This window comes from Polyodon spathula, chromosome 2, assembly GCF_017654505.1.
Source record: "Polyodon spathula isolate WHYD16114869_AA chromosome 2, ASM1765450v1, whole genome shotgun sequence".
Classification (NCBI taxonomy): domain Eukaryota; kingdom Metazoa; phylum Chordata; class Actinopteri; order Acipenseriformes; family Polyodontidae; genus Polyodon; species Polyodon spathula.
In genome coordinates, this window is record NC_054535.1 from 52300632 (window position 1) to 52318201 (window position 17570).

The 17570-nt window shown below is 33.9% G+C and overlaps 1 protein-coding gene across 1 annotated transcript; it reads right to left on the reverse strand.

Moving 5' to 3' along the window:
- Positions 1-577: 577 nt before the first annotated feature.
- On the reverse strand, positions 578-17318 carry LOC121298138 (cysteine-rich hydrophobic domain-containing protein 2-like). The gene is made up of 6 exons (XM_041225009.1): positions 17038-17318; positions 11258-11312; positions 10385-10540; positions 4072-4128; positions 3835-3894; positions 578-2715 (listed from the first exon to the last, which is right to left on the reverse strand). The coding sequence occupies exons 1-6, from the start codon at positions 17157-17159 to the stop codon at positions 2665-2667; spliced, it is 501 nt and encodes a 166-aa protein (XP_041080943.1). The 5' UTR covers positions 17160-17318; the 3' UTR covers positions 578-2664.
- Between the last annotated feature and the right edge of the window lie 252 nt (positions 17319-17570).

Genomic DNA, 17570 nt, shown 5'->3' on the forward strand with positions numbered 1-17570 from the left:
ACTCAAAGTTGGTATTGTACCAGTTATCTGGAGTTTCCTCAAATATTAAAAGGAAATAGGTGGAATGTCACTCATTTTTGGCTGTGGTTTTGTAACTAATAAGAAATAAAATGGCATGGAATTTAGAATGCAGTGGTGCGTAGTGATTTATTCAGTGTGAAACTGTTCATTCGTATGCAAGCTGTGCTATACGCTATATGTACGCACGGTCGTGATGCTGTTTAACCAATCAGAGCTTGTTATTTTTCCAAGCCATGTTATAAATTTAAACAGGGAATATAAACAATAACAAGTAGTTGTCATGCCGTCGAACAATGTTTTGATTCAAACACAGGCTCCCTTGAGAAAGATATGTACAACATATAGAAACGTTGGGCAGCTGGCTCTTTGAGCAAAAATAAATTATATTTTATTTATATATATATAAATAAATTTTTTTATATATTTTTATATATTTTTTTTTCCCAAAGCCATTTTGCACATTATTGAACTATATAGAAAAACAAAGTGTTTAAGTAATATTGTGTCATGTGTTTTAATTAAGAAAATTATTTACGAAGGGTTTACAAGTACATTCTTGCTGAAAAATGTATTTTATTACCGGTGATACAACATAAATAATCTTAAAAGAACCATACAACAATGCATTTCATCCCTGGGCCAGGTCCCTTGATAAACTAGAACACAATGAAAAAAAAACAAATACAGTACATCAAACTAGGATTCCAGTATAATATGTATCATACTTGCTAGGGTGAAAAATAAAAAATAAAAACAAAACTTTCTATGCATTAGAGGGTCTCAAAGATTAATGGAGTTCCTCTCTTTTAAATTTTAAAGTTTGCATAAACCAAAACAGTGTGGTGCTTCACTGGAGTATACTGTAAAGCATAATTACAGTAGAGCTTATGTTGAAGTACTTAAATATCGTAATCTTAGAAATTCAAGGTTTTGTTAACCACATTATACCAATTTACTGCATTACGACTTCTAGTAAATAGGACACATTTTGGTCGTAAAGCAATATTTATAGCATATCCTCAGAGCAAGAATGCCACATTGATGTCGCTCCCCCAACACTAGACTGCTACATTTATATGTATATAATAATTCACGCAGCAGTTGCTCTTGGGGGTGCAACACTATTTGAGAAATGATATACCAAAGTTTGTCAAGGTAAAATGCACCAAACCCTAGTGCCACAGGAAACTGTCTGGAGAACGGAATATAGCTATCCAGTAAATATATTAAAAGTAAAGCAATTATCCTATAATTTAGGCCAAGTTATCCAACACAATGTAGGGTTTATGAATCATTTAAATAAGTTTGTGAAGTAAGCTTAAAAAAAAAGTTCAATGACATCAATGACATCCTATAAGCATAAAACATCTTTCAACAAGACGTATTAAAGTCTGGATAACAATAAAGGACATTTTTTTGCATAAATAGTTGAAATGTTTACTGAAAACTATTACAGTGAATGAAGATTATTGGATTGACCTTTTTGAATAATCCATCATTTAAAAAGCTATAGCTACAACTCTCCCCCACATTAAGGTGTTTCATAATTCATATTTAAAGCATTTAAGTAAAACTGATAGTGTTTGTTACAAAATACATTAAAAAAAAAAAAAAAAAAAAAAAAAAATTAAATACTGGCATGACCCAAGTTAATACCACACATAAAAAAGAAAAAATACATTGATCTAAACTGGAGGGGGGGAAAAAATATTTGTTCATATGTTATCTAGGGGAAAAAACCCCAGAACAAAACAAAACAAAAAAAACATTCTACAGTACTGTTTTTGCCTTAAGGTACATTATTTAACTATATCTTACATATATAAAATGCTTGACATACTTGAGCTTAGCAATAGACCAATGTGTGACAGTACTGCTGACTGTTATACAGTATATACACTAAACTATACTGGTAAAAAGTAAACATCTGTTTTTGTAAGATATTTTACCCCCCTCCCCCATTTACAAAAAAGTAAACAAGGCAAACAAAATAATTAAAGCCATTAAATATGGCAGCTACCTGAAAAAAGAAGATATCCATTCTAGAGTGCATTGTAAGGTCCTGAGCCTCAGCAATGGTCATAAACATGCAAAACCCTTTGTTGATTTTGTTTCCATATAAAATCATTTACATTTCCAAGAATAAGGTAGATCTTTTGCAGAACCAGCTGACAAGATTTCATTATAAAATAAAGATGAGCTCTTTGATGTCAGATAAGCTAGCATGTAGAAAACAGATACATTTAACTATGGGAATGTTTAACAGATGATGGAAAACATAAGGACACACCAAGATGTTTTCCCATTAAAATATTTTCAATCAGAATTATACAAGGATGAAACAAATCAAACTGCTGACTTGTACAAGGTTTCAGGCAAGCAGAACGGTTTCCTTTTAGGTTATTCAGTTTCAGGGTCTGTTCAAGTACAAAGCAAGATGATGATCAGGGTAAGACTTGAGAATAAAACAGGATCTATGGTTTGGAAGCAGTGATGGGAAGTGGTAAACAGTTCTATTGAAAACACAAAAGGGCAAAACCACAAGGTTTTGTCAGACCATTTCTATATCACCATCAGAACAGTACCAAGCAAGGCACCATTGGAAGGAAAACACTGAAATGAGTCTCTGATATAGATCAAACGCTAGTCTGGTCGGAAGATTGGGGTCTTCGGTAAAAATTCTATTAGGATGACCTGGGAAATAAAAAAAAACAAGAAGAGAGATGTTAAAATGGGGAACATCCAATGTTTTCCACTTTTGTGCCACTACTTCCAAAACTTTAAATTAGAATGAAGCTGGGAACACTTGCCACCAGCAACCTTTTGAAGGACCCTTGACCTCTGGTAATGCTCAGAAAATAACTAAACCTAACCCAACGGCATGTATTGCATCTGATCCTTCAGAATACAAGGCCCACTCTGCCTCACCGTGGCTGTACTAACAAATGGCAGATAGGTTATTGGGCTTGTCAATCTTTGGAAGAGGCGTCTACAAAATATTTAGCAAAACTATTTTCCTTAAATATCAGTTTCTCAATTTATCTATGAATGCACTTTTCAATATTCACACTGTAGATTGTAACATCCGTACAATATTTTCAGACAACTGTTCACTAATTTTTACTATCCATCCTTTCTGTTTGATAAACTACCAAAGGGTCCAAAATAAACTGTGCTCTTGTGTCCATACAATAAGCTTTTTGAAAAAAATACAAAACATAGTGAATTATAAAGAACAATTATAAAGTAAAACATTTGGGTAAAACTAACAGAAATGGGTTCTGTAAATGTACCTTTTAATACAAGTTAAAACAGTTTTAAATAAATATATTCAATGCATTTCAGCAAGTGTAGGAATGGATAATTAACATTAACTACATCAGGTAGTCTAATTTTCCAATTTAATGTTACAAAAATATATAAATGTAAGGGTTAATTAACATATACATAAAGGGTTAATTAACATCTATAACACACAATATATATATATATTAAAAAAAGGCCTGAAAAAAGCTTGGTAGGTACCTAAACTTTTAGCTCATTCATACCCCATCAAGTCATCTTCAGGCTGTTTTATTCTTTCAATTAATTTATTATTTTTTCTGAACAGTTCAAACCTTGTTTTCAAGTCATTCATAACTTTATAAATCAACCCCACACATGACAATGTGCATCTGCAGACCGCAGAAAATCATTACACTCCAGCAACGAAACATCTTGACACCTTTGCTACTAAATAATCACGAAAAGAATATCAGAAGCAAAATAAAATGATCCTTTAATAGAGAAATGCAAAACCGCTCTTTAACTTACATATTCCATCATGTTATTTCTTTCACATTTCCTTTTGCTCAGCCTCCAGTGCAAGCACAGCTGGAAAGGAAAGAGAAAAGAAAGAAAAATGACATCCATTTTACTGCAGCACCCAGACAAACCCATTTGTCCACCTTTAATATTTTTAGCTCAACAAAAGCATCTGTTTCAATACTGTGCAATTCAGACCCCAATGGTTTGAACCCCTTGCAAAAAGCTGTTCCCTGCAGTACTCACCTTGTGGTATAACCTATTATTTTCCCGGTCTAACAATTTCTCGATCGATCTTCGTGTCTGGAAGACAAATGAGAAAGAATTTTACTCGACTGATTCTTCAAAAAATTTGCACAGCAGCTGCTTGTGTGAAAAGAGGAAAGAGGTGTGGGACAGTGACTGAATACAGGGTGGTCTTTTGCTGTCAAAGCACCTTCAGTGTTAAACATTATCTAGAATAGAAATGGCCTTTTTAATCCAGCCTTTGGTGGGAACAAATTAAACATTTAACTTGCCCGCTTTTTTTTTTTTTTTTTTTTAACAGAAAAAAACAATCATAAATATCACTATAATTGCAAAGGCACTATTGGCTGACATGATTTTAATATCACAAGTAGGGTTTCATAAATGCTACAGATTAGTCTTGCACATTGTCTGCAAGAAAAGTAGGCTACATTGTTTTATAGCATGATTTAATTAAGTTACTGAAGTATAATTCTGTAATTCGACAAGTAATTTTTTCTGTGATTTCTACATAGTTTTATATATAAATATATAAATAAATAAACAAATCTCACACACACACAGTAGAACCCCGATTGGGGCCATTTTGAGTCTGAATTAATGAGAAACACGGATTTGCCAAGATAGTGTTTATTGTTTGGTAAATCACTGCACTGTTAATTGAAAACTCAAAAAATGCAACAATACAAATAAAATAATGTCCAAACAGTCAAAATATATACTGTACATAACCAGCGTTGTTCAGAGGCAGAGAGAGCTTGTTTAAAAAAGTCACTGCTCTTGCTCCTTAAGTCTTTAATTGTCATAACTGCTCTAGATATTCAGCTGCCAGGCTAAGAGAGTCTTAAGTCTGCTTTCAGTAACTATAACACAGCAATGTCCGTTGGCTTGCAATATACCATACTTAATTTAATGATGCCCGTCTGTTTCTGCACATACGCTGATTTCCGCACTAATAAACTGTGCAAATACCCACTTCCGCATAGATCAGATGATTTTTGCACCAATACATTTTGATAATGTACTGTATTAGACCACACAGGTTATCGAAACATTATTTATCGAATTATTGAAACATGGATTAATGTGAGTCTATTATCTATCTATCTGTGTGTGTGTGTGTGTGTGTGTGTGTGTGTATATATATATATATATATATATATATATATAGTTGCAGTCATAATTTCTAGGAATTTCTCAAACAAAGAATTATAGAAAAAATCTTTTACAGCAAAAGTTCTGGTTTATGAAAGATACTAATAATGTATGTGTTAAAAAAATAACTCTGGTAATTATGTACGTGTTCACTTAGGGTCGGCCATATAAAATGCAGCATAAGGTATCAGAAAAGGTATCAGAATAGTCGCAAATGAAGAGTTTTGGGTAGCAAAATGCTACCAAATAAACTAACTGAGCTTTGATAATATATACAATCTATTAAAAAAAAAAAAAATATCACTACATAACATTTTCAGTAAGTTTGGTACTGTTTGACTTTTTTCTGTCCTATGAGAGTCTGGCTTGCTCTAAAATAGCACAACACGTTTTTTTGTCCCAGGTTGCTTTCCATAGAGATCACGAGTGCACAAGCATAATCTGGTTTGTTTACTTTTTGCTGTCAAACTTTAAATTGAGACTGAAGAGCTGCTGTGTTGATTCTGTTATATATATATATATATATATATATATATATATATATATATATATATATATATATATATATATATATATATATATATATATATATATATATATATATATATAAGATATAATATAGTTATTATGTATAGTATCTTTCGAAAAAGTAAACGAAAAAAAAAAAAAAAAACCACTCCGCATTTTTTATTCACGTACCATAAAAATAGTAAACATTGCTTATCACTTGTAGACTAAAAATGGCTTATGTACATTTTATTAATAATTGAACTGTACAAGCCTATAACTTGAATGTTCGGATATCTGTCCCAGCACAAAACGAGAAAAACGAGAATACGTTAAAAAAAAAAAAAAAAAAATTAATAATACTAAAATAATTAAAAGCTGGTACATTTGTATCTCAGAGAAACTGGAGAAACAGACACCGTGTTATTTGTGTTACAGTTACCGTGCTATTTGTGTTTTGCCTTGTAACAAGAATACTAGTGTTACTGCAATGGCATTGTGGGGCAAATAGGAGCCATGACTGTACCGCCTTATAACCTGTTCTGCACTATAAAGGTCCGCCTTAGAAAGGGGGAGCACTGTATTCATTTTAATTGACAATATTTTAATTTAAACAAATACATACAATATTTTAATTTAAATACATATATTTTCAACACATCTGCAGGACGATACCAAATTTACTTGATAAAAAGGCTAACCATATCAGTTTTTAAAATAGGAGGTGCCACTGATATTGGTAACTGGTGTGAACATAACACTGCAACATTATTTACCACTAAATCACTAAACTCCTCCTTGTAGGCATGCCAATTATCGCACAGCAGACAAAAGGAAACACACTCCCCATTAGATCAACAATAATGATACAAAGATAAATGATGAAGCCAGGTGTCAAGATATGGCTTGCACAGCTGCAGGTGCAGAGGGGATATTTAAAGCGGCAACCAAGTTCAACCACACTACCAGCCCAGCAGCAGCTGCTCCTGAGTTGGAGCAGGGCAATAAAGTATACACAGTTATTATCTAATGTGTAAAAATGTGTAGAAAAAAAAAAAAAAATAAATAAATTATATTATATATATATATATATATATATTATATATATATATATATATATATATATATATATATATATATATATAATCTTATTATACAAAGTTCGTCAGTAAAGAAATATTCACTGGATCAATAGCCAACATTAAAAATTTTGCTTTGAAACTGACTTGAGACTCAAACCAACTTTTTTGGTTAAAACAAACTTTTATTAAATTGCTTTATTTTTTTTTTTAAATGCTGTATTTACAACATACAAATTGAGATTAACTTGTAAAACATGGGAGTCTCTACTGATCCCTGGTGCATCATCATTTCCAAACGATTCTTAAATATATTTTTTTTGCGCCCCTGATCCACTCCCCTCTTCCCTTTTTAAAGAGGGATGGTAAATAAGGTCACACTTTGTTAGTTTCTAGTCAATCTCCAAATCAAAAGAAAGTAATATTGTATTGTATAATTAGCATTCAGCTCAGTCATTCTGCCCCTTGCCTAGCCCCCAAACCTTTGTTAGTTCCTCCATTCTGTATGCTTAAGGTGGGAGGGAAATCGATTTGATTCTAATCGCACCATGAAAAGAACATGATCTAACTGCTTTCAGTCCTCCGTAAATCTGTACAAGGTCTTTTTGCATAATGCAGCTTCCAATTTAAAAAAAAGCACTGAACGTCTCGTCAATGACTACGTAAAGGGGGAAGAAAAAATGAAAAAAAGGACAAGGAATGGACATAAAAATTCCAATAGTTGTTTAAGCAGCTAAGTTCATTTGCATCATAGCGAACCTGAAAAGGCCGTGACCTCTCAAACCGCTTCTCTGGTCTATGAAGTTGTAGCCCTGACAAGCCCACATTGACGGAGCTCATTGACTCTGAAAGGCTACTCTATCAATGCAGAAAAACGGCATGATGTTTTTTACGCTGAGCAGGCATCTGCCTGCCCACCCGCTGTTAGACCAATGACAGAGCTTACACAAAACCTAGGTTTACTTTGCTGTTTTCTTGCCCCATTGATTTAATGAATTAGCCAAAGGAACAACATTTGTTCAGGTTTGAAAATCTGCATATACACACAACTATTAGGTTACAAAAAATACAGAAATATATAGGCCTACACAGCATATATTGTTCTTACAGAAACAATCTTTAACAGTGTTTTCTTACTGATTTGCTAGTATTGCTAAAAAATTAAATAGAAAGACGTGTCTGTGTTTTTGATAGCTCATAGTATACAAGAATAGAAATATGAGCTAATAAGAATGTGTCCTCTAGAAGTCTGTTTTACAGAATTATTTTAAGTTGATTACATTATGTACTGTTGTAATATTGCTTCTAATTTAACCGTTAGCTGTCCATTTATTTAGCACTTGTCAGGCGGGTCAGGTCCAATTAATTTTCACGTTTCTGTTTTTTAAATGCGTTGTTTAAAATATATTTTTTCAGAGTAAAACAGGTTTAAAAGGCACTGAATCGCAAAAGTACACTCAGTACTGCATCTCTAGCCAAGCCCCACCCCTTATTTGCAGTATTTTTCACATATCTCTTTATAGACATATACACTGATAAATCCTCTCCTGATCACTCGGCCATTGAAAGGTTTTCTCAGTTTTTTTTGCCAATAAAAAACGGCTAGAGATCTGTGCTTTACGTTTTTTTGATGATGTCGGACAGGGTCCGACATTGGACTGGAAAGGGAAAACTGTAATGGTCGGACCTGGTCCGACATAGGAACGCAAAGGGTTAATGCAATAATTACATTTTAAAACAGAAGGTATACAAAATACAATAACAATTTCCAATAACTTTGTGGTTTGTTTTCCCTCATTAAAAGGTCAAGGGACTAAAGGTTTTTAAAGTGCACAAACAGGGAACTTTAGGAAAAAGAAGTTGGAAATGCGCTGGCTTTCATTTTTAGATACAAATATTTTAAACATGTATTGATTTTTACAAGTTACAAAATGAGAGATACCAATTTGCCCCAAAGCTTACTTGGAGGAAAGAAAACCTCTCAAAAAGTGCAACATTTGTGCAAGCTGCACGGCATGGCACAGGACATTTTGAATTAAGTAGCATCACTTAGTTCTCCAAAGCATAGCTTCTTTCTTACTTGACAGGTGAAAAAAAGCACTTGCACGTGCAGCTTAATTAATCACTACACTTGACATCTCAATGATTTACCTTGAGAGGCAGGTGAGCAAATACAAAAACAGAGTTTTCAGCACACAGGGGTGATCTGCATACAAATTCTAAACGACTTGGAAACCAGAAAACTACTTAAACAAATGTTTTTGCCTAACAATGATATCTCAGCAGAACAAAAACATTTAAGAGACAGATTCAGCAACAGACCTCTTACATCTGTAAAAATATGCATCCCTCCCCTTAATTTTGTGTTGGGATATTTGGTTTAATTTAAAAACTGATAAACTAAGTCAAAAACTATAGAGCTGATGTTGCTTTGAAGGGATGCAATAATAATTCGACTGCAATCATTAAACATGTAAACACAACAGAGGCTTTGATAAACCACAAGCACATTTGTGTCTCTGATATTGTTTAAACAACTTGCAACTGCGGACAGCATTAAAAACAAAAATTAAAAAAAAAAAAACAACAACTTGCAAAACAAATAAATAAATAAATAAATAAATAAAGTAGCTAAAATCAATTTGCATAACATTACTAAACCTTTGCTATGCTTCATGGATGCGGCCCTTCTACAAACAGATACATATTACAGAAATCTCAATGGAGTGCAACATCAACTATTAACCAGAACATGCTCCATTTATAGAAGCCTACTTGGAACTTCGCCAAGGACCCTTGAGACAAGACAATCCTGCGGCATCTCCAATCCTACTGGACTTATTAAGACAAAGGTAAAAACCTACAGGAACAAGTAAACTAGCTTACGGAAATAAAAACATAACAAATTATGAAATCCCAAACAAAAAATAATAAAATATTGACCCAGGATTAAACAATAAAAAAGTTAATTAAGTTTTCATGGCTTATACTGTATATTCCTCTGAAGCACATGGTGCGCCAGCATGAGATTAACATCTTTGATGGGCTTCTCATTCTTGGTATTTCTTACCTACCATCTACATACATTTTAATATAAAAATATATTTGCTCTTTTCCTTAGCTATTCCACTGTTTCATCTCCAGGTCCACCACATCTTCATGGTGATCTCTTAAGACAGTTAAAGAGATTTGTGAAATCCTTGCAGGGCATTGGTTTTTGACACTGCCTGGTACAGACCAGTACAGAGCTAGTGGATTGCTCTTGGTAACGTCAACAAAAAAATGGTTTTCCTGCAGTTGTCATCTGCGCTTTTATGATCTTTCTGAATTTTACAATAAACAAGTTCCCTCTATTCACTAATCATGTTGCTCGCTAAAAATTCTGCTTGGCTTCAATACAGTGATAATGCTAACCCCCTAATGCCACTTATTAGCAATTTCACTTTTAACCCTCAAATGACAAAAAAAAAATTATAGAGAGAGAGAGCCAAAATATTTTTTTTACTTTAACTCTTTAAAATGTACTTGGTATTTGTAACAAACTTTATTTAGATAACTCTTAAACCACTTACCCTTTTGGTGAGACAAACGACAGGCCACATACTGCAGCCTAGAGTGCAGCAGCAGCAAAGACAGCCACAAAGCAGCCACCGCACATTGACAGGAAGGTTCTTTTTTAAGCAGCTATTAACCCTGTTAATGCTGGCTTTGAACTCCTCTGGAGCAACCTGAAGAGGGGTGACAAGAATATACTGGCATCAGGTATTAGAGTGTACAAGCCAGACTAGTACTAGAAAGCTTAAATATGTAGGAGGAGGGGCAGAGGATTGTTTCCAGTTTTTTTTTTTGATCTAGCACAATTAACAAGTATTAATTTAATGAAGTGTACATTTTATTTAATTAAGGTTTAATTTATCAAACTATTTGTGCATGGTTTGCTCATGATTACATAACACATATGTAAAGTAAATGGCAATCATTTCAAACAACCACATAATATTTGTGAAAATAATTAAGACTTTAACAAAAGTTTGTGATAATACATAATACACCCATCGAAAAACTTCTTGTAGTAAAAGTGCATCTAAAGATTCATCCAATTTGGGCTAACAGGATATGAACATACCCTTTTATTATACCTGCATTAGGCCAGATTCTCAAATACATTTACTCCAAATCATCTTTAGAACATTTTCGCTTCTCAAAAGAAAAATAAAAAATAGCAGACAGTTTAAAAAAAAAAAAAAAGAAAAAAGTTAAGACTATTTACAAGCCATAAATGAAATTTCTGACTTGTTTATTATTGGTTTGGTAACTTTACTGGATACTTTATTTCCCTTTCTGAAAAATTTTCTAAATACGATTTTGAAGTAAAGAGCTTACACAAGTTCAGCCTATAGTGTGTTAAAGAAAACTGCTGGCACAGCTGTATAAAATTGCCTTACCTTTCCGGTTAATGATGAGGGAAACTCTGACTCAAATTTGTTGCTAAGTCCAAACCTAAGAAAGAAGAAAAATCAGTATTGTTCTCAACATTATGATGCAAGAGGCTCGTAATTCATCAAGGCATTCAAATTACAGATTTCAACAACACATTAAGTGAGTCTGTATTCTTTAAATAAAAATATGGATATCTGGTTTAAAAAAAAAAACAGGAAACACAAATAACAATATCTGCAACAGTAATTAAATTGTCTGACTTAATTTAATCAATGATGTACTAAATCTCAAACCGACACATCCTTATAATAAAACAACAGAGATCAGTTATTGTTCAAGTATACAATCACACTACTCTTGTGCAACCAGCTCTGCATGGCTTACAATCCTGAATGACTTGCTTTACCATGAAACCTTGTCATGCAAAAACGAACCAAAATCCATTTAGGCACTAATGTTTTTCAACAATTACAAAAAAGAACTGTAAAATGAGATTATTACGCAGATTTAAAAGGGATAAGCTTTTTTTTGTTGTTTTTTTATATAAGAAAATTTGTTAAAGAAAATTGAGCATGCTTTGTAGTCTTAATTCCCATGACCTAATTCACTCAAATACTGAAATCTGCCACATAGGTCTATAAATTACTCTGAAATGATCACTCCACCTAATCAAATGTAAGTATTCTAAAAACGGACCATGCAGATTTAAAAACAATACTAACAAAGAACTACTGTATCAAATTGTAGTCAGTTGTCACTTTTGAAACCATCTATCCAACATCCAAACCTCAAACTACACAACACTGGCAATGGCCAGCAGGTAGGGGTACCCTGTTTATCAGACACGAAACGGAATCAGTGGCACATAACAATAAAATTCCATAATCTATGATCAGCATTTCCTTGTCATTATCACCAGTTGTTGTAATTATTGATATTATTATTATTATTATTATACTTGGACAATGATGAATTTCTACAAACTGAAGTATTTTACAGTCTTCTACTGTGCTCACTTTGTCCTCTCTATTTATTATAAAGAATTGTAAAGTTAACAATTCTTTAACTTCTTCCAGTCTCTAATTACTACCTCACTCTTGTATTTGAAAAAAAAACAAAAGCATGTAACACCGACAACAAAATGACCCGAAATGTCCAGTACCGAGTCACGTGGGATGTTGACTGTCAATCCACGTCCACTATAGGGCTTCAGTGCCAGCACAGCCTTTCACATAGGAGTTGAGACTGTTCAGTGCCATCTCTGAACCCCACCAAAAGTAAGACAGCTCTGTGGCGGTATAGGCAAGTCACACAGACCAAAATGTATGCATCAGTGCAGGTTCTGAGCTGTCATAACTTGTCTGTGTGAAAGCAGAGGCTCTTGAGTGATGAGGAAACAAATCTCCAAAAAAGCCATGCAAATTTTCTACTCTGATTCTTAGTAACAGTCCTACATGTTAACTGTTAAAACTAAATTTGTTTTACTTTATTTGTTATATTTTCCATGTTATTCTCAAAACTAAGTTCTACAATTCCTGTCTTATGTTACCATGTATTATAACAAATAATATACAGTAAAACTGTACAGTACATAAAAGGCTATACTTCTGTCTAGGGTCTCTGGTGACACTGATAAATCTAAAAAGTTAACCTGAGATAGAAAATAGAAAAATGTATGTGTCATCAGAAACCCTTGATAGAATTACAGCCTTAGTATGTGCAGTTGGGTGTACATTATTCCTTAAATTATTAATATTACCATCATCCTCAATCATGCTGCAGACACTCAAACAGATATTAGAAAACAAAAGATCAAACAGAAGCAGCACCTCTGCACTAGTCAAAGCACATTGCCATATGTGTAGCGGCTCATGACAAGAAGTGCACTGCTGTTGGTCACTTTTTTCTGTGCAAACTTCTGTTATTTCAACACTATATGATACAGTATGTTCTACATTTATGCATAACCACTGTTTGCATCCTTGGAGCTTTTTAATTTATGACAGTTTCTTGGATCTTCATGTCACGTACATGTATTAAATAATATAGGCCTGCAAATATTCTGTACAGTATAGCGTACAAGCTTTTACATTTCTGGCTGCAATTTTAACAAAAATTTGGGAAAAAATTATATTGAGTAGTGTTTGTGTTTTCTGTTAGGCTATGTACCTGAAACAAATAGGCCTATGCTTGATGCATATTATTATTTACCGTTTCTATGATAACAAGGTTGTCTTATAGTATACAGCATTTATGTACATAATATTTTAAAATAAAAACGCTTTTCAGTGTAAGCTGTCGGTATGCTTATTATAATAGTATACTAGTATGCACACATGCTTTTGAATAAAAACAAATCCTATATGTAGGTGTTTATAAAATACAGGTTTTAGTAAAGCACAGCCCCTGAACGACTAATTTAGTAAATCCAAGCATCAGTGCATGTATACACATTTTTTTTTTTTATTCAGTAAAGATGTCAAATGACATTTGATTTACTAGTCTATAACTCAATTCATTCCTTGCAGAAAGTATATTATCACTGTACCTATCAAAATACATAAAAGTAAAATGGTTCGGTGATGTTTTTATTTGAAAGCTTGTCAAAGTACACAGAAATCCTGGTTTAAATTGTATTAATAATGACAAAAAACATAAACCTATGTGGCAGATTTCAATATTTGAGTGAATTCTGTCATAGGAATTAAATATTGACATGGAATACCGTTAATTTGAATCGGCCCAAATAATCACAGTTCGTGCATCCCTAATCCTAGTCCCTAACCAAATTCACAAGACCCCTTTACACACTGTAAGACTTTCCTGGGACCAAGAAAACCAGAAGAGCAAAGCTGTAGATGGCAAATCCTTTCATTACAGAAGACAGCGTCAAAAAGAAGCAAGATCTTCCTTTGTTCAATTAACCTTAAAACTAGACTCATAAATGTGTATGAGGTTCCACTAAAGACTGCTGTATTAAAAGAAAGCATTACTGCAGAACAGTAGCCTTCCCAATGAATTACACTTGAAGATTCATAAGGGCTCACAATACAATGCACTCAACTAAAACTGAAGACTCAATTCTGATCAACTTTATTGGCCTGATTAACAGATTAACAGTTTTTCAAATACAACCTTAGACCAATGAAAATTGTATCAAAGAAATATTGGAAAAATATCTTCTACTATGCCCAATTCTAGATTTTTCTGTGAGACACGCTAGCAAAACGTCTGCATGTCTTATGTTTTTATTGCAAATAAAAGGCTGGTTGGTATATCAGTGGTTCTCAAACTTTTTTTTGTTAGCGAACAATCCGAATTTTGTTTTCGATCTCGGCAGACCACACAATAAACAGCATAGCTTACTGAAAAATAAGCACATAAAAAAAAAAAAAAAAAAATATTGAGTATACATTATAATACTCAAATAACCGTAGACTTACCTTTCTTGGCTTTAATGTGATGGGTTGGCTCTGTTTCTGTGAGCAAAGTTATTTTAAAATTGGAGTTTTAAAAGAACAGTTCTAGCTTACTTTTCATGAACATGAATTTACTGAGATTGTTTTATTTTTAAATTGATAATTACAGCAGAAATTGATTTACGTGAATTAATCTGTGAAGTTACATCCAATGAGGTACCAGCGGTCAGAGCTATGAATCTCCAGCTATAATCTTTATTTATAAAATGGAATGCTTGGATGCTGCATGCTGATTGGCTGTTGAGGATTTTTTTACCGTGCAGTTAAATAGTACAATGCATGGTGAAACTTTTTTTTTTAAACACTGTTCAATTAATAAATTATCAATACACAACATAAACTCACAATAAATACACATTGTAGTGAGATGTCTTTTAATGTTTTAAAAAATGCGTGACCTTCATTTCGTCACATTTGATCTTTTCGGAGGCATGACAGTAGACAAGAAACAAAACCAGAGTGGCTCACTAGGTGAAAGCATGGCCGCCTGCATGGTTTGCAAGGCGAGTCATACAGTCAGGGGAGCACAGATTTGCATCCTGGTTGTGCAAAGTTACCAGTCTTCCATACCGTAAGGCTTTGAGCATTTAAAAACACCCTAATTGCTCCAGGAAGTTGGCCATTATTTTTGTTGGTTTGGCAGACAGAAATATTTGTTAGTGCGATTAATTAAAGTATCATCTCAAGGTCAAGAAGCAGAACAGACATCACAAAGTAATATGGCTTAAAATATGTTTTTCAGTCCTCCTGATTTTGATTGCGGAGTGATTCTGATACTGTAGACTGGACTTTTCTAATAAGGAGAAACAAACAGCAGTCCAGGATGGCCAAAAAGATCAACCTTGGGTATACTGTAAGAGGATACCAAGTTGCAGATACAGTCTGCCCAGAATTTTCAGAGACTTGTATGCATACAATATTTTTAAATCCATGCTTGACAAGATGCCAGTGTGAATTAAAAGCAATAGTCCACAAACAAAGTTACGGATTATGAAATGCAGTTTATCAGAGAAGCTACACTAAATATGAACACTACTCAGTTATGGAAGACATTTAAATCATGGTTTAAATTAACGTTCCATTACTACTGTATAACTAGTAAACTATATCAACTGTGCAACAATAGGTAAACAGGTACAATACATAATGACATATAGAAATCAGTTACTTTTAGTCAGTGCTGAAATGAAGCTAGAGACAAATGTATTTATAGGTACAGTTGAGGCTGTTCATGAAATAAATGACAAACAACTATTCAGTATTTATATTTAATTTACACTACACGTTTGTCTAATGAAAATTAGGTCTCAGTTAACAGAAAGTTAAATGATTCAACTCAGTCTTCTCTCCTCTGACGCAAGTCCTTGCTGCATCTCAGAGAACACTGAGTAACTGGATTTAGTATCTGTACTAAAAACAAACTGGTCACTACCCCTCACAAATTGAACAGCTTGTTTCAATCAATTTTCCTGAAGATAAAATGTACTATATTGTACACATGTGACAGTTACTGTGCACTTGAAGCTTCTTTAAACTGACGTTATAATTCCAAGTGTCAAATATGTGCTCAGCGCTGGCAATGGAAACCAATTAAGAATTACAGATCATGCTGGCTTGTATTTCATTAAAATACTAAACTAGTAGGCAAATAGGTTTGCAATCCTTTAAGGCTTGCAGCAAACCCAGAGGTTGCAAGGTTATTTTCGATGGTTTACACAAGAAAACAGGCGGTTTTTCTCAGACATTGTTTTTTATATTTTATATATATATATATATATATATATATATATATATATATATATATATATATATATATATATATATATATTTTTTTTTTTTTATACAAGTCATAGAAAGTCAGATTTGTACATTTTTACACACACTTCACTGTGGATTTTAGAAAATGTACAAGGGTTACAGAGGGTCACTTGGGTTTGTAGTGACCAACCAGATACCAATAAGATTATAAACACTGTATTCACTGACACATAACTACGCGCCTGAACAAACAGCTTTTCTAAAGAGCCATCGTGCATCTTCTTGAAAAAGTTAAACTGAAGCAGGATTAAACTTGAAAGACCATATCCTTTTCTGGGCCTTTGCTTTGCTTTCCCCAACCCCTTGACCCCTTCGTCCACACCAAAACAGAAAGGCCTAGTGATTAACGAAGACTCGCAGAGCAGTCTTCTGTCTGGCACATCCTCTGTCTTCCGCTTTTACACTTAAGTGCTCTTTACCTGGGCCCCTGTGATATTATGTGCAATGTATATGCAATACAACATTTCCAACCCTACCGCTCTGCTTACACTGTGACGTGGCCGGATCCGCGCACCACCACCGGGTCCGGAGAGTACTTGAGCAGCTGTTCCTCTACGGCCCTGTCCTCGTCCTCTTCCTCCTCGTAGATCTCATCAAAGTCCGCCATCATCAGTTCCCTACGCTGCGCTGCCCAGACGAAGCGCGGAGAGAAAAACTCCAATGACAAGCGCACAAGCACACGTAGAAAAAAAATATAACTTCAAACAGGGATCAGAAGTTTCACCGGCCACCACCACACAACAACAACATCCGCTGCAGCACAAGCAAGGGGGGGGGGGGAGACTGCACTTCCCATCGCGAGAAAGACCTGCGCGCGTCACTCCTGTCGAGATGTGGCTTGTTGCACTAAAAGCGAGGGAGGACGCACAAGTAAGGGTTTTTGGAGATGTCAGTGTGTTAGTCTGCGTAATCTGAAAAAGCACCGTGCACTGTCGAATAGTATAAGGCAGTTTAATTTATGATTTAATTTAGAAGTGTTGTAAATGGGTGCAAGTAAATAGTCGTGTTGGATTATACAGTG

Bases quoted from the DNA above. Each gene is read 5' to 3' on its own strand.
- LOC121298138 (XM_041225009.1), bottom strand. From the start codon at position 17,159: ATGATGGCGGACTTTGATGAGATCTACGAGGAGGAAGAGGACGAGGAC. The intron at 4,129-10,384 runs GTAAGTGGTTTA...TTTGTCTTCCAG, and splicing joins TCGTTTGTCTCACCAAAAGG to ACACGAAGATCGATCGAGAA. The intron at 2,716-3,834 runs GTAAGTTAAAGA...TTTATTTCCCAG, and splicing joins GAAATAACATGATGGAATAT to GTCATCCTAATAGAATTTTT.